This window comes from Cricetulus griseus, chromosome 3, assembly GCF_003668045.3.
Source record: "Cricetulus griseus strain 17A/GY chromosome 3, alternate assembly CriGri-PICRH-1.0, whole genome shotgun sequence".
NCBI lineage: Eukaryota > Metazoa > Chordata > Mammalia > Rodentia > Cricetidae > Cricetulus > Cricetulus griseus.
The window spans coordinates 50,364,565-50,386,398 of NC_048596.1; the positions used below are offsets into that span (position 1 = coordinate 50,364,565).

Sequence of the window (21,834 nt, forward strand, 5' to 3'; positions counted from 1 at the left end):
CTCAGCACTGCTGACTCCTGTCCCTGGTTGGACACCAACTTTCTTCTGCCGGGCTTTACAACTGTGAGATCATGAATGAGCCATGGGATTTCTGGCTTTTTGGTTGTTATTTTATTGGCTTCTTTCACTTGGTGTGGTGGTTCTAGGTTCACCCATGCTCATATCATGTGTTAGTGGCTCATTCTTTTCTAGCGAAAGCTTTTAAAAATTTCTTTATGAATTTATTATTTAGGGAAAAGAGATGCCACAGCATATATGTAGAAGTCAGAGGACAACTTTCAAGAGTCGGTTCTCTACTTCTACCATCTGAGTCCCAGGGATCGAACTCAGGTCATCAGGTTTTGTGGGAGGCACCTTTAATCACGGAACCATCTTACTGGCCCAGTCCATTCCTTTTTGTGGTTTAGTTAAACCATTCCATTGTATGGATACCACATTGTATTTTCAGTTGATGGACATTTGAGTTGTTTCTGTCCTGGTTATTTTTGAGAATTCTGCTTTGAGTGTGAGCGTGTGTGTGTGTGTGTGTGTGTGTGTGTGTATCAAAATTTCTCAGTACCTCAAGAGAGAAACTGCTGGTCCCCTGGTAGAAATACTTTGAAGCCCTTTCCCATTGCTCAGTACTGGGAAACTGAGGCTAGAGAAGTTACTTGACTTCTTTTAAAACTGGCCAGTACTCTGTGTTCAGAAGTGGCAGGGCTATGTCTGATTTCCAGGGACTCCAGGCATGAGCCCCTATGTGATGGAGAAGTTGGATCTTTGTGTTGGAGATACCAAGGACCTGGTTGCCAGCAAGGTCCGTCACTGGCAAGACCAAGGGCGCACTGACCTTTGTGGCTCACCTAGCTCCTCTCCCCTTTCAGGGTGCCTCCGCCAACTGGTGGAATCATCGCCATTTCCAGCACCATGCAAAGCCCAACATCTTCCACAAGGACCCGGACATAAAGAGCCTGCACGTGTTTGTCCTTGGCGAGTGGCAGCCCCTCGAGGTATGAGTGAGGGGATGGCATTGGTTAGGAGGTGTCATGGGAAGAAGGAGTCCTGTGGGGTCAGCATTCAGCCAAGACATCAGTACCTTCTGCCACCCAGAACCCTTTCCTAGTCACCCTGAGGTATCCCAGCTATGACCTATACAGAGTGGCTTTCCTTGGGAGTACTGGACACAGAGCCTCAGGAACAGGCTCAGTATGTCCGTCCCTCCTGCCCCACAGGAAACTGGGTCAAGTTTTTCAGGAAAATAGAATTGTAGGCCTCCAGGATGGTCCAGTAGGCCAGCCCGTGCACAGGAGACGTTATCTGGGGAACAGCAGCCTGTTCAAGCTGCCCTCAACAGCAGATGAGAAAGCAAGACTCAGACAGAAGACAGGAAGTAGTAGGAGGGTCTTGTCAGTCACCAGTTAGTCCAGGATAAGCCTTCAGATCTTTGCTAGGACACATCCTTCTATTTGACCACAATTATTTTACTATCATTTCTTAAAATTATAAACATAGGATATATTTGGTACGAACATTGAAATAGTATAGAAATGTATATTCAGTGTCTTATCTTTGTCACCTCTTGGCCTCAAGCTTTATGTACCCAATAATAACCATTGTTAATGAGAAGCCAGATAACCTTCTAAGTGTCTGGTACTAAGCTCCGTCTCAGGCTCTCAATATCATCTGTGTGTATATGAACATGTGTCTTAGTCAGAGCTTCTATCTCTCTGAGGAGACTCCGTGGCCATGGCAACTCTTATAAGGAAAGCATTTAATTGGGGCTGGCTTACAGTTGAGAAGTTTAGTCCATTATCATCATGGCAAGAAGCTTGGCAGTGTGCAGACAGACATGCTGCTGGAGAGGGCAACAGGAAGTAAACTGACTCGAACTTCTGAGACATCAAAGCCTGCCCCCAGAAACACACTTCCTCCAACAAGGCCACATGCACTATCTGTAGGGCTATTCCTGTTCAAACCACCACAACATGCATATATCTTTTTCTTCAAAAACAAAACTAGAGGTAAAGTATGCCTTCTATTCTGAAGCTCGCTACTTCTGATGTGGACCTTGTTCCAGGAGTTCAAGGGGGTTGGTGGCATTTCTCCTGGGGACTGCGTGGTCTTCCATTTTATTCATATATTCCAGCATGATGCACACTATTTCATATAAGAAATTTTTGTGCTGCTGATCTTAATTTCCCTCTTTGGGTGAGTGTAGGGATTTAATCTCATCCATGTTCAGCACATGTTCTATCTACCACTGAGCCCTAAGTTTTCTCCTGTGATTCTGTACCCACAGCCACTCATTTTTCTTTTAATAAAAGCACACCCAACCAGGCATGGTGATGATGTCAGAACTCTGGAAATAGAGGCAGGAGGATTTCAAATGCTTAATTTGGTTCAGATAATGAGATTTTTGTCAAAAACAAAATAAAGGACCGTGAGGTGGCTCAGTGGGTAAAGGTGCTTGCTGCCAAGCCTGACAACCAGAGTTTGATCCCTGAGCCCCACATGATGATGGAAGGAGAAAATTAAATCCCTTAAACTGTCCTTTGACCTCTGCAAGTGCACTATGTACTGTGGCGTGCACACACACACACACACACACACACACACACACACACACACTCACATGTGTGCGTGCACACAAAGAAATGGGGGAAATTCAAAGAAAACTAATTTTAAAAAAGTAAAATAGGGTTGTAGAAGTAACTCAGCAGCTAAGAATACTGGTTGCTTTTTTAGAGGACCCAGGTTTGGTTCCCAGCACCTACATATGGCAGCTTACAACCATCAGTAACTCTAGTCTCAGGGGATCCAGCACCCTGTCCGGCCTCTCCAGGTGTGCAAATAGTGCACAGACATACACACAGGCAAAATGTCCAAACACATTGCATAAATGAAACAAGGCACCCTTGATTTAAAGAATTTAAAGAATGTGCTCAATCTAGGCATGGCTGTATACGCCTCTAATCTCAAGACATTAAGAAACTAACTGAGAGAGGGGAATTACTGTGAGTTCGAGGCCAGCCTGTTCTACATACCAAGAAGTGTCTTTTTAAAAGGGGGTGGTTATTCTATAATTTTCAAAAAGTAGAGCCTCTATATTAGGGTTTAATTTTGCAAAAAGGAAGGAAGAGAAAGAAAGCTGTCCATGTTGGTATCTTGGAAATATACTGAGGGTGGGCCTAAGTCAAACTGTGGGTATAGCTCAGTGGCAGAGATCCTGCCCCAAATGCTCAAGGCCTTGGGTTCAGTCCCAACATAGTGATGGAAAATCACAGTGCTGGGCAAAGCAGAGCCCTCAGTAGGTAGTTATGGGAGAATGCAAACTTGCCCTCAGTAGACACGGTCATAGAAGAAGGAGTTTCCTGGCTGTGTTGGCATCCAAGGTTTGTAACATAGACAAGGGAGAGCCTGTTCCCCTCAGTTCTGATTTGCATTCCTGTGTGACACAGATGCACAGGACATCAGCCACAGTTCTGAACTTTGGCTAGGCAGGGATTTCATTTTCTGCCCAACACCTGTCTTTGTTTCTCTTCTAGGAAATGGCTTGTTAGCTTTGGTTAGAAGTGTTTGATAGCAGTTTGATAGCAGCTACCCAGAAGCCTTTTGATAGTGAGGACAAAGGCTTCCTGAACGCCTGTAGTAAAGCTGTTAGCTGTTCTCACAGATGGTCCCAAGTCCCTAACAAACAAAGGAAATCCAGGCTCATCAGCTCTGCAGATCAGCTGCACAGTAGCTGACAAATTCCGTCCCATCTCACTTCTCAAATGCTGGATGGCTTTGGGAGGGAGGCAGTAGGAGTCTGCAGTGGCATTTGAAGATGGAGGCCATCACAGCATCACAGTGTCCTCGGAAAGTCTCTCTTGGGCATTCAGGTGTTGACAAGGAAAACACCGTGTTTCCTGGGTTCCTGGTTGAACTGTGTGTGAGTGTTCAAGAGACTATGCTGATCTGAAGGGAGCCCTGGTTCTACTTGGGGTGACTGCAAGTCCAGCACATCTCAATAGAGTCCCAAATGGCTATGCCTCAGGGGCTTGAGCTTCCATCCCAGGCTCCAGAGCTGATGCCTGCCAAGGCCTTTATCTCAGGTGTGGACCAGAAAGAAGGGCATTTGAGTCACAGAAATATTAAGAGAAGTCTTAAAACCTCCTGGTCATATTTATGACTTGGGGGGGGGGTGTTGATTTGTTTTATGTGGCAATGTGCATTCAACTTCTCTCCTGGGTGTTCTTTTCAGTTTAGGACAGTTCTCCACACGTAGTATTTTCAGTGTTTTACTTTACAGCTTCATATCTCAACTTTTAGTTGGGGTGGAGTGTAGAGGGGAACGCCAAAACCGTTTTTTACACTGATACATTTAATTTGTATGAGAACTACTCTAAAGTCAGTCAATATCCTCAGGCACTAAAGGGCTATATTGCCCTTCCCAACCCACCAGTGCGCTCTCCTACCCCCAGTGTCTACTCTAGACAGTTGATTCTCCCTCGGGATTGCTGGCTGTGTGACCTGCTTTATAGAATACCTCATGCATGCTCCTTTTTACATGTGCGTTGTGCCCTTTAACATCAGGGTTTCTCCAGTACTCAGGAAACAGTTGGTGGCTGCCTCATTGTGCCCAGATAGTGTCCCCTGAGGCCTCTTCATGGTTCTAGCTTTTCCTTTGGTTCACCTGCCCTGGGAAGTCAATCAGTCAATCATACATACTCTTACAAGTAAGGAGGCCAATGCCTTCTCTCTACTGGCACCACTTCGTTATTACTGCTTGGGGTTTCAGCACTGGGTGGGAACTCTCAACCTAATTAAACTTTGGTATAAGCAATAATCTTGTTTGCCACCCTTCCCTGTTGCCATGTCACTAACTCCGTAGTGTAGTCAATATATTCTCAGAAGTGGCAGTGCTCCAGCCTTCCCTCCTGAGGGCTTCCTCCTCTACTCATCTGGTAAGCACCCCTGCTTTCTACATAACTTCCTGCTTCCAGCAGAAACTTTAGTCCCCACCTCCCCACCCCACCCCACCCCCGCTCCTAGGACATATTTGGCCCTCTTCTTGGGTGGGCATCTAGCATCCTGGCGGTGTCTGCTATGGCCACGTCGCTCATTGCTCTGTGTGTAAGTGTGTGAGTTCCCAGAGGCAGCAACTGACCTTTCAGCAACTCCTGCCAAACCACCCCTCAGCTCTAGACAGACAGGGAAGGCCCTTGTTATTCCTCAGACACTCCGTTTCAAGCCTGAAAGGTCCTTTTACGTGACCTTGCCGGGTGTCTGATGTATCATTTATTTTTCTTCTTGCTGCTACAAAATGCCCGACAGGAAGCCACTTAAAGAAGGAAGGGTTTATTGGGATTTGGAGATAAAGGCAAGACATTCCATCGTGGTAGGGGCAGTGTGATGGCAGGAGCAGGAAGCTGGCTAGTCACTGCATCTGCAGTTGGGAACAGATGAGTGTCATGCTCGGCTTGCTTTCTCCTTTTTATCGAGTCTAGGAGTCCAGCTAGTGGAGTCATGCTGTCTGCTGTTAGAGTAGGTCTTCCCACCTCAGCTATCCCAACGTTTATAACCCTCACAGGCATTCCCAGAGACTTGATTCTCAGGTGAGTCTACAGCCTGTCAAGTTGATAATCAGTATTGACTATCACAGTGCCGTCTCTTAACACCCAAACACATCGCTGTTATGCTATAACCTTCCCCTGCTGATCCTGTGGTCTTACGGCATCTCACTGTGCAAAATGCATTCAGTGCAACTTCAGCAGTCTCTATTGTCTTTAAAAGTTCCAGTCCTGTTCACAAGTGGAAATGCAGAAGCTGGTTAGGGTCAATTGCTCCTCTCCCAGAAGACCCAACTTCAGTTCCACTAGCAGAGTTCAGATCCTAGCAAACCATGTTGGGCAGCTCACGACTGTTTGTCACTCCAGCTCCAGGGGATCTGATACCCTCCGGCTTCCATGGGCACCTTCACTCACACATGTGCACAAACACATGTGCTTTTTTTTGTTTTTGTTTTTGTTTTTCTTTCTTACAGGCTCTTAACTCTTTTTTAAAAAAATATTTATTATGTATATAGTGTTCAGCCTGCACGTATCCCTGCATAACAGAAGAGGGCGCCAGATCTCATTCTAGATGGCTGTGAGCCACCATGTGGTTGCTGGGAATTGAACTCAGGACCTCTGGAAGAGCAGTCAGTGCTCTTAACCTCTGAGCCATCTCCCCAGCCCCGAAAATACAACTTTTAAAAAAGCCTAAGTGCGCAGCCTCTTCGGAGACTCGGGCAGCCTCTTCACTGTGAGCTCCTGTAACACTGAAGCCCATGTTCCGTACTCCCAGTATGCATGGCACAGAGTAAACATTCACTTCCCTAAAGGATGGGCATGGCAACCAAAGCAGGACTGATACCCAGCATGGCAAACAGCCAAATCTAAAGCTCCGTTTGTAGGATTGTGGTAGAATCAGCTGGGCTCCGAAGGGCATAGGGAGCCTTGCGCCTGCAGCAGTGCGGCCCACACACCTCTAGCCTCTCTCTTGAGCTGGCTCCATCTTGTCGATGCAGTTTTCTTTGGAGGGTATCCCATGATTCTGGAATCTCTAACGTGATGGAGGAGGAGGTGTCTTCAGGTGGTTGTGAGCTACCATGTGGGTTCTGGGAATCAAACTCGGGTCCTCTGGAAAAGCAGCCAGTACTCTTAACTGCAGAACTATCTCTACAGATCTCAGGGTCTCTCTTTCAAATGGAATTACATTTCACAAGTTGGAGCCTTTGATAGGTGAGGCCTTGCCTTCAGGACACCTTTCTTGTTATGAAAATGAAGAACTGGAGGTTCCCCTTCAGCAGTCTCAACTTCCGTTGGTTGTTAGTCACAGCCTCTGTTAACAGTCACAGCCTCTGTTAACAGTCACAGTCACAGCCTCTGTTAACAGTCACAGTCACAGCCTCTGTTAACAGTCACAGCCTCTGTTAACAGTCACAGTGTTAACAGTCACAGCCTCTGTTAACAGTCACAGCCCCTGTTAACAGTCACAGCCCCTGTTAACAGTCACAGTGTTAACAGTCACAGCCTCTGTTAACAGTCACAGTCACAGCCTCTGTTAACAGTCACAGCCCCTGTTAACAGTCACAGCCCCTGTTAACAGTCACAGCCCCTGTTAACAGTCACAGCCCCTGTTAACAGTCACAGTCACAGCCCCTGTTAACAGTCACAGCCTCTGTTAACAGTCACAGCCCCTGTTAACAGTCACAGCCCCTGTTAACAGTCACAGTCACAGCCTGTTAACAGTCACAGCCTCTGTTAACAGTCACAGCCCCTGTTAACAGTCACAGCCCCTGTTAACAGTCACAGTCACAGCCCCTGTTAACAGTCACAGCCTCTGTTAACAGTCACAGCCCCTGTTAACAGTCACAGCCCCTGTTAACAGTCACAGTCACAGCCCCTGTTAACAGTCACAACCCCTGTTAACAGTCACAACCCCTGTTAACAGTCACAGACACAGCCCCTGTTAACAGCCACAGCCCCTGTTAACAGTCACAGCCCCTGTTAACAGTCACAGCCCCTGTTAACAGTCACAGCCCCTGTTAACAGTCACAGTCACAGCCCCTGTTAACAGTCACAGCCTCTGTTAACAGTCACAGCCCCTGTTAACAGTCACAGCCCCTGTTAACAGTCACAGTGTTAACAGTCACAGCCCCTGTTAACAGTCACAGCACAGCCCCTGTTAACAGTCACAGCCTCTGTTAACAGTCACAGCCCCTGTTAACAGTCACAGCCCCTGTTAACAGTCACAGCCCCTGTTAACAGTCACAGCCCCTGTTAACAGTCACAGTCACAGCCCCTGTTAACAGTCACAGCCTCTGTTAACAGTCACAGCCCCTGTTAACAGTCACAGCCCCTGTTAACAGTCACAGCCCCTGTTAACAGTCACAGCCCCTGTTAACAGTCACAGTCACAGCCCCTGTTAACAGTCACAGCCTCTGTTAACAGTCACAGTCACAGCCTCTGTTAACAGTCACAGCCCCTGTTAACAGTCACAGCCCCTGTTAACAGTCACAGCCCCTGTTAACAGTCACAGCCTCTGTTAACAGTCACAGCCCCTGTTAACAGTCACAGCCCCTGTTAACAGTCAAAGCCCCTGTTAACACTCACAGCCTCTGTTAACAGTCACAGCCCCTGTTATCACAGCCTCTGTTAACAGTCACAGCCTCTGTTAACAGTCACAGCCCCTGTTAACAGTCACAGCCTCTGTTAACAGTCACAGTCACAGCCTCTGTTAACAGTCACAGCCTCTGTTAACAGTCACAGCCTCTGTTAACAGTCACAGCCTCTGTTAATAGTCACAGTCACAGCCTCTGTTTACAGTGACAGCCACCCCTGTTAACAGTCACAGTCACAACTTCTGTTTTAGCTCAAGCTTTGGCTACAACTTTTTATTTGTTTGAGCTCTTTTCTTTAACAACCTGCACATTTTTAATCTTTGCCCTCCCATGTCCCTCTTTTCCATGTGGATCTGGATAAGAACTGTTCCACAGACAGCTGCTCCTCTGCCTTGAGATTTCCTCCACCAAACACATTAATCAATCCATTGCTTTAAATTCAGCCTCATTGAAGTTCTCAGGAAAAGGGAAGTTTCTTTGCCAGAATACCACACTAGCAGCCTCTAGCCTAGTTCCTGAAAGAGTCCTTGTCCCCTTCTGAAACCTCCTGAGCCAGCCCTCCCAGCCATGAGCCTCTCAGTCTTCTGATCTTCCAAACTTGATGCAGTAAGCCAGTAAGCCCTTTTTACAGCATTTTAGGGCTTCTTAAGCTTACAGCTGCAAACTCTTCCACATTCCTCCCACAAGCCAGTCCCAAGCACTACCAACCACACAATGGCCATGCTTCTTGGTACCAGTTCTATATATTAGTTTTCTCATTGTTGAGACAAAAAAACCTAACAAGAAGCCACTTAAGGAAGAAAGGACTTATTCTGACTTAGAGGTCCAGGGGAGTCATTCCATTATGGTAGAGAAGGAAGGCATGGTGGAAGGAACAGGAGGCTGGCTGCTCACATTGCATCCACAGTCATGAAGTGGAGGTGAATGCTAGTGTTCAGTTTGCTTTCTGTTTTATATTCTGTCCAAGACCACAGCCTAAGAAATGGTACCACCCATAAGTAAAGTGGGTGTTCCACCTCAATTACCCTAATCTAAATATTCCCTCACAGACAAACCCAGAAGGCTTATCTCCTAGTGGTTCTAGATCTTGTCAAGTTGGCAATCATTACTAACTGTCACATCTGGCCTGTGGTGGAGAAGCTGGTCACACTGGCCACCAGAGCTGGTTGCACTTCCCGCTCCCTGCCCTTTGTGGGTTCCACATCTGTGGTCTTCAGCTGTTCCAGTTCAGTGAGAGCTCAGCATGTGCTGCCATCTCCATTTTTGGGCTCTGGCCACAAGAGATTAGTTAGTGAAAGTGTCATTTGTCTTCCTGGTCCTTCCCTTCTAATTGTGCTGTCTCCCCAGCTTCTTTCCTGTGTGGGAGAGGAGAGGAGCAGGAACCCCTGCTCCCCATACTTTGGTCCCCAGCACCTCCCAGCTGGAAGGAAGAGTAAGTTGCTGAGTGAGTTGTTTGTAGACCTGCACCCCAAGGAGTATCTACCAGGTGTGCAAAACACCATTTACTCCTTATTTAACCTGTGAGGCAGGACCTGCCATCAATCTTTATGTAACTAGAACCACTAAGGCAGAAAGAAAATGACATACTCAAAGTCAAGGTAGAGCTGCCATCCAGGCCACCAGCTTGCCAGCCTTGGAAATGCCTCTGTTGGTAAGTCCAGCTTTCTGAAACGAAGCCACATGTTCACCCTCCTAGCTCGGAGCTTTCCAAAACTCCTTCTCCATCCTTTCCTTGATCACATGACTTAACAAGCTCTGGGCCAAGTAAAACAAGCTGGCAAGTCATCAAAGGGCCGGGCCTGGTGTCCCTAAGACCACAGTTTGTGCTTTGTGAGTGTACCTGTTTCTTCCTCATTGCTTTGACTGAAAACCTGACAAGAAGCAACTTAGAGGAGGGGAGTGGAATTTCTTTGGCTTTCCGTTCGAGGGGATTCAGTCCATCGGGGTGGAGAACCAGTCAGGAATCAGGGAGAGATGAATGCTGGTACTCAGCTTACTTTCCTTTTTATTCAGTTTAAGACCTTAACGCATGTCATGGTGCCACCTTGATATGGTGCGTTCAAGATGGGGTTTGCAACCTCAATGAACTCAAATCTAGAATCACCAGGAAGTTGATAATCAATATTAACCATCCGAATGAGCTTTGGATAAGAGAGGTGGTTTGGCCAAATGCTAACATCCCTTTGTAGCTGTCCTTTCAGAGGCTATGGAGTTGGAAACAGACATGCAGAGCTGTGTCAACATGTCACTTTGTGCATATAGATGTTACTATAAATGACACTCTGCTCACCATCCCATAGGCCTTTGTATCTGCTTCATCCACTGGACTCTTAGAACCGCTATGAAGTATACATCATACCTCCACTGTGCAGCAAGGAACCCAAAGGTTAGGGAGGTTAAGCACTTTGGTTTAATGGAGAATTGTTTCCAAATGTGAGTCCCTGCATCCCCAAGACTGGGCATCCATAGAGGCTAATTCTGAGACCTGCCACTGTCTGGGGTGTCCTGGTGGTGTCCTGGGGTATCGGTGGGTCATTCTGGGATGTTGAAAAGTGCATGTATGAGCCAACAATGCTTACCAGCTGGAGATAGCCCAACAGACTCAGTTATCCCTCTCAGTGACCATAAACCAGTGAAAGCAGTACTTGCTATACAACCTTCAAATGGTCCCCCTGGTGACCCTCTCCCATGGTCTTCTAAAGGGACCTTCTGGCCTCTACTGACCTGAAGATTGTCCTTGGTGTTCAGTCTCTGTATTGCTATGATCAAACACCATGACCAAAAGCAAATTGGGGAGGAAAGGGTTTATTCTGGTTACACCTCCACATCATAGTCCATCACTGAAGAAAGTCAGGACAGGAACTTAAGTTGGGGCAGGAACCTGGAGGCAGGAGCTGATGCAGAGGCCATAGAGGAACTCTGCTTCTCGGCTTACTCCCCATGGCTTGTTCAGCCTGCTTTCTTATAGAACCCAGGACCACCTGCCCAGGGGACCCCACCCACAATAGGCATCAATCACTAAGAAAATGCCCTGCTGGCTTGCCTATAATCTGATCTTACTGAGGCATTTTTTTCAGTTGAGGCTCCCTCCTCTCCAGTGACTTAGTGTCATTGTCATAAAAACAGCCAGCACAGTCTCAAGAAGGAACAGATAAAGGCCAGCAGCCAGGGCTGAGAAGCCTGCACTCAGAGTTTGGGTCTGGGTGTTGGTTCTCTGGCTCCTGGGAAGAGGTCAGAGCAGGACCCAGGGCCTGTCCTCATGTCCCCCTAGGCTGCTGCTCTCCCCACTCACTGGGCACCTTAGGGGGCGTGTATCTCTTTTCCCTCTGTGCCTACTTTTCACATCCCCTCCCTTTACTGGGAAACTATCAAAGGCCCCTCTGAGGATTCCCTCGCTCTGACCTCTCCAAGGCCAACCTCAGGCCTGATTCTAATGACAGACTGCATGTACACGACATACTTTCTGGGAATGTGTGGAGTCCTTGCCAAGACACAGGAGGCTGCAAGGAACAAAGGGATCATTTCTGGTTGTCCTTCAGCAGGCATGTGACCATAGCCACTGGCACCAAGACACATGTTCTGGGGACAGGCTGGACTTTGTTCCCACCCACACCCCTTCCTTGTAGGAGCCCATGGGCCTCTGTGATTTTGACACACACTTTCCATTCTGTGTTCTCACTTGGAGGACAGGGGTGTCAAGCCTAGGAGACACCCAAGTTTTCTTCCATCTGTAACTTATTTTGCTTTCCCAACCCCCAAAAGTGTTTGAGGAGTGTGACTTAAATTTTGGATCTGGAGAGAGAAGGGTGGCATTGTCCTGGTGTCAGTGTGTCTTTACATCAAAGTTCCCATTGGCACCACTTAACAACCAATAACTTGGAAGCCAAAACATGCTCAGAGAGACCTAGGGACCTAGAGACCTAGAGACCTAGGGCAAGAAGCAGCATCTAATAAGTATCTATTGACTCCAAGCACAGGCTTACACTCCCCCCACTCCCCCCTCACCACCCCAGTCCAGTATTGTAAGCAAAAAGAACAGGTGCTCCTTGATCCATGGCAGTGTTGGGTGGACCGCTCCCTAGAAGTCAGGCCCTGGAATTAAAGGGTGTCTGCTGCTTCTGCTTCTATTTTATTTCATGCATATTTTATTTTATGTATATAACTGTTTTGTGTTTGTGCACCTCCTGAGTGTATGGTGCCCATAGAGGTCAGGAGAGGGCATTGGATCCCCTGGAACTGGAGTTATAGATGGTTGTGAGTCACCATGTTGGTGCTGGGAACCAGGCCTGGGTCTTCTAAAACAAAGAGTGCTCTTAACACATAGGCCATCTCTCCAGCCCTGCAGGGACTCTTTTTCTGTCTAGATGGCTTCCTCATGCATCAAGAGCCGCTGGGGAAAGAGGTTAGTCTTTAGAAATGACTATGAGATTTCAAGAATAGATGTTCCCAGGATGATGACTGTTAAGGATTCCTGGGCTTTGTTTGGCTTCTCTTAGCTGCTAATAGTCTCCAAGGAGTGCCCCCATTGAGACCTGGGAGCCTCTGTCATTCCCAGAAGGGTAGAAACAGTCCCAGAAGCTCCCTGTGGGGTACCTAGGCTTATGAAAGCTTTTTTATTGTTCATCTCCAAGTTGGCCCAAGGGCTAGGAGTGTAGCTTAGTGGCAGAGGACTTGGTTAACATGGATTAAGCCCTGGAGTCCATCACCAACACTCCCAACAAAACTACAAGAGGGAGAAAAAAAAAAAGACAAACAGCAGGCCCACTTCTCATGGCCTTGGACTGTGATTGACTCTGAGCCTGAACTTCAGCCACCAACCTGCAAATTGGCCTGGGATTTGGGCCTCACAGTGCTGGCAGGGATGAAGGTATTCTAAAGAGAAATTTATGCCCACTCCCTTTGGCTCTCAGACTATTGAACAATAGCCCCTAAGAAATTGGAAATTACCCAGGAATTGCATGCTGGGAGAAGGGAAAGTCTGAAGCCTGGTGCCAGCTGGGAAAGAGCTTGTCTCCCAGAGAGAGCTCACACAATTCTGAGAACTTGTCAGACCACCTTGCAGGAACGACTGGAACAGAGACAAAGATGCATCAGTGATGGTCGGGGCCACACTTTGACCAAACCCTCTTAGTTATATATTCCTCTAGCTTTTGGTTTAAATCAAAACCTCGTTTTAGGATCCCAACGATGGACAGGGGTATGGTGTAGTGTGGTTCACTGGACCTCTTCATTTTTTCTTTACAATGTGACTTCACTGACTAAATTTCCCTTCTCTGTTTTTTTCCATTAACACATTTCTTTAATTGGTCCATTGCAGACAGGTGAGTGAGCATAACTCACCAGGTCTGACCCTAACTCCAGTAAAAACAGTGGCATGTGCAGTCAGGCCCCAGCAAACTGGCAGCTGCTAGCTTTGTTGGGCCCAGATACAGACAGGTGGGAGAGGGATGAGGTCTCTGCTTAGGAGGGTGGTGAATAAAGCGGGGGTACGGAGGCTCATGTTCACCCTCTCTCCTCTCTCTCCTCTCCTCAGTATGGCAAGAAGAAGCTGAAATACCTGCCCTACAACCACCAGCATGAATACTTCTTCCTGAGTGAGTTTGAGGGCTAGAGATCCCCAACCCCGTGGGTTCATCTGTCCCATTTCCTCCCATACCCTTTCAAACTGGCAGAGTGACAGCACACCTATTCAAAAGAAGGGTGCCAGCAGCCAGCTTGTGCAAACACCTCTGGACCTGTTACCTTCATCTAGACTCCCAGGCACCTGACTGTTGAGCTGCCCTGCAGGTGGTGTCGAGCTGGCTCCTTCACCTCTGACAGGCCGTCTGTTCTCTCTACAGTTGGACCTCCGCTGCTCATCCCTATGTACTTCCAGTACCAGATCATCATGACCATGATCAGCCGCAGGGACTGGGTGGTAAGTCAAGTGGCACTGCTGGTGGTGGGTGAGTGTGACCGGGATGCTTTGCCCCTGGTGCCGCTGGGGGCCTGCAAATCCCCAGACATCTCTCCCAAAGCATAGCTGCTTTGTCACTCTTAGGAAGAGACTGTCTTTGAGGCCACCAGAGCCAAGAAAGTCAAGAAGGCCAAAGCATGGCCATTCTAAAGACACCTCCAGTACATGCGAGAAGTCTATTCCTTCCACCCCACCAGTAGTATACAAGATGCTATTCTTAGAAGGTAAATTCCAGCACTCCTGAGGCATAGGCAGACAGATCCTCTGTGAGTTCAAGGCCAGGTCACCGGTGTACTTAAGAATTTAATCTGGCATATATACACAGGAGTCCACCTGGCAGTAATTGCCCTAGCCTAGTAGTCCCTTAGAAAGTCCCCAGCGGCAATGTGATGAGAGGCTGACACAGCCCACTGGAAGTGGCCTCAACAATGGAAATATGTTTTCTCATTCCCTGGAGACCAGAAGTCTAAAATCAGTTGACAGCAGCCTGGGGGGTGGGGGTAGGAGGGTCCAGACCCCTCTCCTTGACTGGAAGATTTGTCTGTATGTCATCTTCCTTCTAGGCCTATCTGTATCTGTGGTCAGGTGTTCCCCTATTTTTCTAATGTGTATTTGTGTGTGTGTATAGGTACATGTATGTGTGAGGGCGTCCTTGCACGTGTGTGTATATGGAGGCCAAATGACAACTGTCTGAGTTACTCTTCTGTTGCTAAGATGCCATGACCAAGGTGACTTCTAAAAGGAAAAGTTTATTGGGGGATTAGAGTTTCAGAGGGTGAGAGTCTGTGACCATCATGGAGCATGGCAGCAGGCAGGCATGGCACTGGAGCGGTAGCTAAGAGCTCATACATTGAAACACAGCTACGAAGCAGAATGCTAATTGGACAAGATGTGAACTTTTGAAGCCTCAAAACCCATTCCCAATGACACACCTCCTTCAACAAGGCCACACTTCCTAATCCTTCCCAAATAGTTCCACCAACTAGGAAGCAAGCATTCAAATATATGAGCTTCTGCAGGAGCATTCTCACTCAAACCACCACAGAAACCTCAGGTATCACTTCCTTTGAGGCAAGGTCTCTCACTGCCCCGGAGATTACAGATTAGGCTAGACCATCCAGAAAGCTCCAGGATCTGGCTTACTCTACCTCCCCAGCACCAGGATTACATGTGCCCAGCTTTTGTCTGTAGGCTTTGGGCATTAGAGTTGCAAGCACTTTACCGAATGAGCTGTACCACTAACCTTGTTCCTTTCTTATAGGATGACACTAGTTGTGTTGATTTGCACCCATTGGAATGATCTTGCTGTCTTCATGAGTTCTATTAGCAAGGTCTTTAGTGACGGCCAAGGACATTGACTTTAGAGGTGCTGGGGTCAGAATGTCAGTGTATGAGTTTGGAAGGGTGTTAGAGTTTTCTAAAAGAACAGAACTGATAAAATGAATACACACACACACACACACACACACACATTGATTACCAGAGTGGCTTATAAGCAGCGTTAGAGTAGCACAATGGCTGTCTCCTGACAGAAAAGCCAAGAATCTCGTAATTGTTCAGCTCATGAGACTGGATGTCTCAGCAGTCCCAGTTTGGTGCTGGAGTCCCAGAGAGACTTCCTAGAAAGTAGATTCTAACATCAGTGAAGGAATGCCTCAGCAAAAGGATAGGTGAGCTTGCCATCAAAAGTGAGGGCAAGCCGGGCATTGGTGGCATACACCTTTAATCCCAGCACTCAGGAGGCAGAGGCAGGTGAAGCCAGCCTGGTTTACAGAGAGAGTTCCAAGACAGGCTCCAAAGCAATACAGAGAAACCAAGTGAGGGCAAGCAGGCAAAAAGCAAAAGCTTCCTTCTTCTGTGATTCTATTAGTTGATTCTAGACGTAGTCAAGTTGACCAAAATTAGCCATCACAGAGGACATGTTTCTACCCAAAACAACAGGCTTGGAGGTACCTTCAGGGAAGCAGGCTGTGTTTGCTCTGGCAAGCTTGGGTTTACATAGAAATACAGTTGTGATTTTTGTACGAGTACCTACCCACAGCATTGTAAGCTCTAAGTAGTAGTCACCACAAGCAAAGAGTTAGCTGTGATGGAAACATGGTTCCTGCCCTCAGGAGAGATCAGAAAAGTGCATGGCCCGTTAGTGTGTGTTCTTAGCCTTTTAAAGTCACATGAGTAGCTGGATGTGGTGGCACAGGCCTTTAATCCCAGCACTCTGGGAGGAAGAGGCAGGAGGATCACTGTGAGTTTGAAGCTAGCCTGGTTTAATAATGAGTGCCAGGCCAGCCAGGGTTACAAGATAAGACTGTCTGAAAATAAAACAAGCGACAACGACAAAACAAAAACAAACAAACAAACAAAACCCATATCGTCAGTGAAAACAACTACAAAGTTTCACAATGAGAAATACTGAGACTGAAATTTTGTGCCTTGCCCAATATGACATCAAGGGATACAGTGAACTCCAGATGCCACATCCTTGTGCCTTCTCCACACCAAACCACCTCTGCGTGTGCGCGCATGCACGTGTGTGTGTGTGTGTGTGTGTGTGTGTGTGTGTGTGTGTGTGTGTGTGTGTCCCATATCCTACACATATGTACAGCTACTACATGTATGTGTATGTGCATGTTTTGTGCTGTCATAAGCATTGCAGTTACTATTTGCCCTTGCTTGTGGTGGCCAGGTGACAACCTTGGTGTCATCCATAGGAACGCCATCTACTGCCTTTGAGACAGGGTCTGGAGCTCACTAAGTATGCCAGACTGGCTGCCAGAGAGCCCCAGCAATCTTCCTGATCCTGTCTCCTCAATGCTGGGATTCTAAGCACACACCACCATTCATGCACCATTCATGTTCTGGGGGATCAAACTCAGGTCCTCAGTTGTGAGACAATGAGCCATCTCTATATCCCTAGATCTATTTTTTGTGTTGTTTGTTCCACAAAGGACAAAGCATTAACTAGAAAGAGCAGGAAGGGAAATCAAGCCACGTCCCTCAAGAGCATCCTCGGGTAGAGCTGCGGGGAATCTGACAGAACCCCTGGCCTTGCATCCAGAGCAGCTGTCTCCAGGTCCTGGGCAGTTCCACTGGGCCATTGTCAGTATCTGGAGACATTTATGATGATCAGATTTAGCAGTGGGAAGATGATGCTAGCCCAGCATCTAGCCAAGAGGGGTGATAAACATCCCACAAAGCATAGAAGCCCCATGGTGAAGAAGCATGCTGTCCATCTTGTTGTGGCACATACTGTGAGGACTGAGAGACCCTAGCCTTGAGGGTGGAGATGGGAAGCCCTAAGAGTAGGAAAGACTGCTCATGATGCAGCATGGGCACCCACACCACCGCCTGGGATACTTTCCAGACCCCATTTTCCTGGAACTGATTATCCATGGCTACTTGCCTTGGTAGTCTCCCTGTTGTTTTCCAAGCCTTCACTTCTCAGGCTCTCCATACATTTATTTATTTACTTACTTAATTTTGAAATAGGTCCTTACTACATTGCCCAAACTAGCCTTGAACTCACAATCTTCCTGCTTCTACTTCCCAAGCCATGCCTGGCTGTACCTCTCTCTCTCTCTCTCTCTCTCTCTCTCTCTCTCTGTGTGTGTGTGTGTGTGTGTGTGTGTGTGTGTGTGTGTGCGCGCGTGCATGTTCCATACCCTATGTATATGCACACACATATACATACTCATACACTCCATTTATGCACTAAATTAACATGGGGCTGGAGATTGGCTCAGTGGCAGAGTACTTGCCTAGCATTCTTGAGACCCTGAGTTCAAACACAGCCCAGGGAAAAAAAAAAAAAAAGAAAGGATGATCAAAGTGCTTGCTGTGCCTGCTCCTCTTGATCTCTTGCCACATCTGAGCATCTTGTCTCCAGCCACTCCTAACTGTTGCATCTGTTCTTTTCTGCCCTCCTGAGCTGTCCATCCCCTTTCCAACTTAGCTGACAGCACTCTGAAAATCTGGAATGGCCCTAAGGACCAACCTCAATTCCTTGCAACCAAGAAAGCACGGTCTAGGGCCACCCTTGTTCTCTAAATCATTCTGGAATCTGCCATGTCTTTGTCATCAATGTGGTCCTGGTTTTGTTCTCCATTTTGTTCCTGAACTAAGACACCAACGTGCCAGATTCTATTGTCATTTCAAGACCTCTGGTTTGGTTTTTGTTTTGTCTGCATGAGTATCTGTGCATTGCCTGGTGCCCACAGGGGCCAGAAGAGGACATCAGTTCACCTGGAACTAGGGTTACAATGGATGCCTGTGAGCCTTTGTATGGGTTCTGGGAATCGAGCCTGTAACCTCTGGAAGAGTAGCCAGTGCTTTTATCCAGTGGACCACCTCTCCAGCCTCTCTTTGGGGTTTTCCCACTGCCTCGGAGTGGCTGGTCCTTGATGAAATAACCTTCTGATAAGCATTGGCTGGGCATGAGCATTCCTGACGGCAAACAGTTTGTGCAAAGGTCCTGAAGGAGCCGGGTCAGGGTGCTTAGGCAAAGGGGCTTCTGGATCCTGCAGAGCTCCATGGTCACTTGGATTACGTGGCGGTGTGTGTGTGTGTGTGTGTGTGTGTGTGTGTGTGTGTGTGTGTGTGTGTGTGTGTGTGTGTCTGTCTGTCTGTCTGTCTGTCTGTCTTATAGCAGAGTTGGATATGCTTGGAGCACAAGTCATTGGTTGCCCTGGATACATGAGGAATGTCAGCAGGAGAGCAAAGGGAGGCTCTTGCTGTGGTCCAGCCAAGTCACGGGGCTTGAGTGGCAGAGGAAGTGGAGAGACATGGATTTCTCTGCAGAATGACTGCTTGAGAGCCTGTGACAGAGGACAGAGGCTTCCCAGGAGAGAGATGCAAGCTTAGGACCTTGCTACCAATCCCAAGGAGGGACAGACAAAGCGATGAGGAGAGAGGACCCAAGAAGAGAGTCCAACCTGAAAAGCGACCTGGGTCTGGGTTGCAGGGAGGGGTGGTGTGTCTCCGGGCCCTTTCCCTTCTAAGAAAGGAAGGAAATCCAGGTGCCTGAGCAGGGGCAAGGCTGAGAATGGACAGCCACTTGATCACATGTTGGGGGCTCACATGACAATCATCTGGACCTACTGGCTACCTCCTAGCCAATATCCCATTTCCTCCCTGAAACTCACCAATGCAAACCCCATGCAAGCAGGTGGTTTAGGCAAGTGTCTGACCTTGTATGGCCCTGCGTCCCAACTTCCTAGCAGCCTGCTGTGGTTTCTTCTGAACACCTGTGCCAATCAGTGTGAGCTGTGTATATACACAGCTCGGTGGTTAGGTAAACCATGCCAAGAAGAGTGGGGCAACTTAAGTTTAATCTTGTTTCCCCTACAGGACTTGGCCTGGGCCATCAGCTACTATGTGCGTTTCTTCTACACCTACATCCCTTTCTATGGCATCCTGGGAGCCCTGGTTTTCCTCAACTTCATCAGGTACCCCAGCTTTGCTGGCTTACCCTGTGCATTTGAGAACACTGACTTTGATGGGGCTGTAATGTGAGCCCTGTGCCTGCCGTGGGGTAGGGTAGTTACAGAGGGTCTGTTTCTGTGTGGCTGCCTGTCCCCCATCCTGAGGCTTCAGCACTGAGCTGCACCATCTTCTAGGTTCCTGGAGAGCCACTGGTTTGTGTGGGTCACACAGATGAACCACATCGTCATGGAGATTGATCTTGATCACTACCGGGACTGGTTCAGCAGCCAGGTGAGGGAAAGCAAAGGCAGTCACAGGGACCCTGCAAAGCCTGGACCCCACTGTCGGAGCCTTCACCCAGATTTGGCTGCCTCAGTGGATCCAGGGCTATGCTGGGCTTCCTTAGGGCTGCTTGTAGCCTCTTGGCAGCCTCAGGGTTAAGCAAGAAAGGGTGGTGGGAAGATTAGGGATGTCGCTCAGTTGGTGCTGGTCTAGCATGCATACAATCCTGGGTTTGATCTGTGGCATCCAATAAACCCATGTGGTGGCCCATACCTATAATCTTAGTACTTGGGAAGTGGAAAGAAGGATCAGGAGTCCAAGGCAAGACTGAGTTAAAAAAAAACAACACACAAGAAGATATGGAAGGGATGGTAGGAATCTTCCAGAGGATCCTCGAGGAATCTGGGTGGGCTGAGGCTCCCAGGTAAAATAGTCTGACCTAGAGAGGTGCCCCTGAGACCCTGGGTAAGGTGACCTTTATGAAGCAAGTCTAGGTTCTTTGGTTTCCTTCTTACCCCCAGCCACTTATTCCCTGTCCCCTCTGCAGCTGGCAGCCACCTGCAATGTGGAACAGTCCTTCTTCAATGACTGGTTCAGCGGGCACCTCAACTTCCAGATCGAGCACCAGTGAGTGTGGCCCAGCAAGCCTGGGGGAGAGGGTAGACGAGGAATGGGGGTACAGTGGTCACCACCCCCAGGCCAAGGGTGCCATGCAGTTCTATCTTCTCTTGTTGGCAAGGCCACTACCTAACCCACCTGAGAACACGGTTGGGCAGGAGAGGGGCTCTGGGATCAGCACGTCCTGAGGCATTGTTATCCAGGCCCCATGCCATGTGGCCATCCTGGGGACTGTACTCCTTCATGTGTGGCCACTTTGCAGATACAGAAAGCTTGCAAGACCATCTCACAGTCCTGCAATGCTCCCAGCGCCGAGAAACTCACTCCAGGTTAATTGACTAGGAAACTGAGGACCTGCTAGATAGCCTATGTGGTGCGTGGGTAGCTAACGGACTGTCCCTAGTGCATCTGCCTCTGTCTCATCTTTTATTATTCTTCCCATCTTACCTCCCATCTGTCTCTTTCATTTCCTGTTTTTAAAGCTGGGAGTTGAATTTACAGGTCTTCTGCCTTGTCCTCCCAAATGATGAGACCACAGGTGTGAGCCTTCACACTCAGATTGGTTTCTTTCTCTTTTTAAAAAAAAACACGAGTCCCTTGTGTCTGGCTATGCGATACCAATATGGCTTTCTGGAGTGCCCCTGCTCATAAATTGCCCCTCTACACATCACTAGTAGCCCCTGTAGACAGTTGGTAGGAGTTTCATAGTCTTCTCCAGGTTGCAGAGCAGGCCTCAGCCTGCCTGCCTCCCTGGGCTCTAGGGAGGGGTGGAGAACACGGGTCCTGCGTGCACTCACTCTGCCCACTTGCCCCCTCAGCCTCTTTCCCACCATGCCACGGCACAACTTGCACAAGATCGCTCCACTTGTGAAGTCTCTCTGCGCCAAGCACGGCATTGAGTACCAGGAGAAGCCACTGCTGAGGGCCCTGCTGGACATTGTGAGGTGAGGGTTGGGCTTAACAGGTGCTGGGGCTCTGAGGCACCGGTAGGGGCCAGAGATTCAGTGGGGCTGAGGTGAGAGGCACATGGCTGGCCTTACAGTAGAGACTACTGACCTCTGGTCTACCCAGGGCTGGAAGAGGATCTCCCCTCTCTCCTTCCCCAGGGGTTTCCCTAGGGAGCATTAATCAGTAGCCCACAGCCCCTGTGGTAAGTGGCAAGCCCTGGTCAGTAGCTGAAATGAGCTGCATGACTTCTACATGTCCCAGGCTAGAAGCCTTGGTTCCTTTCCATCCTGGTTCCTGAGCCCTGGTCCTCTCTCTCTTTGCAGTTCCCTGAAGAAGTCTGGGGAGCTGTGGTTGGATGCCTACCTCCATAAATGACAGCAGTCCTCAGGGCACCCTCGGGGAAGGGGCACAGTTGGGGTAACGGCCAGAGGGAGGGGAGGGCTTTTGTTCTGAAGGGTTCTCATGAGACTGAAGTGTCCGCTGGCTC

General features: G+C 48.4%; 1 protein-coding gene across 1 annotated transcript in view; it reads left to right on the top strand.

Annotated features, from left to right (window-relative positions):
* The window catches only part of Fads2 (fatty acid desaturase 2), a 39,354-nt gene extending 17,632 nt beyond the window's left edge, over positions 1-21,722 (top strand). Inside the window, exons 5-12 of the mRNA XM_027406731.2 lie at positions 864-989; positions 13,659-13,719; positions 13,966-14,042; positions 19,425-19,522; positions 19,694-19,790; positions 20,329-20,408; positions 21,218-21,343; positions 21,671-21,722. Coding sequence (XP_027262532.1) covers positions 864-989; positions 13,659-13,719; positions 13,966-14,042; positions 19,425-19,522; positions 19,694-19,790; positions 20,329-20,408; positions 21,218-21,343; positions 21,671-21,722 — 717 coding nt within the window. The remainder of the gene's footprint in view (positions 1-863; positions 990-13,658; positions 13,720-13,965; positions 14,043-19,424; positions 19,523-19,693; positions 19,791-20,328; positions 20,409-21,217; positions 21,344-21,670) is intronic.
* The last annotated feature ends 112 nt before the right edge of the window (positions 21,723-21,834 follow it).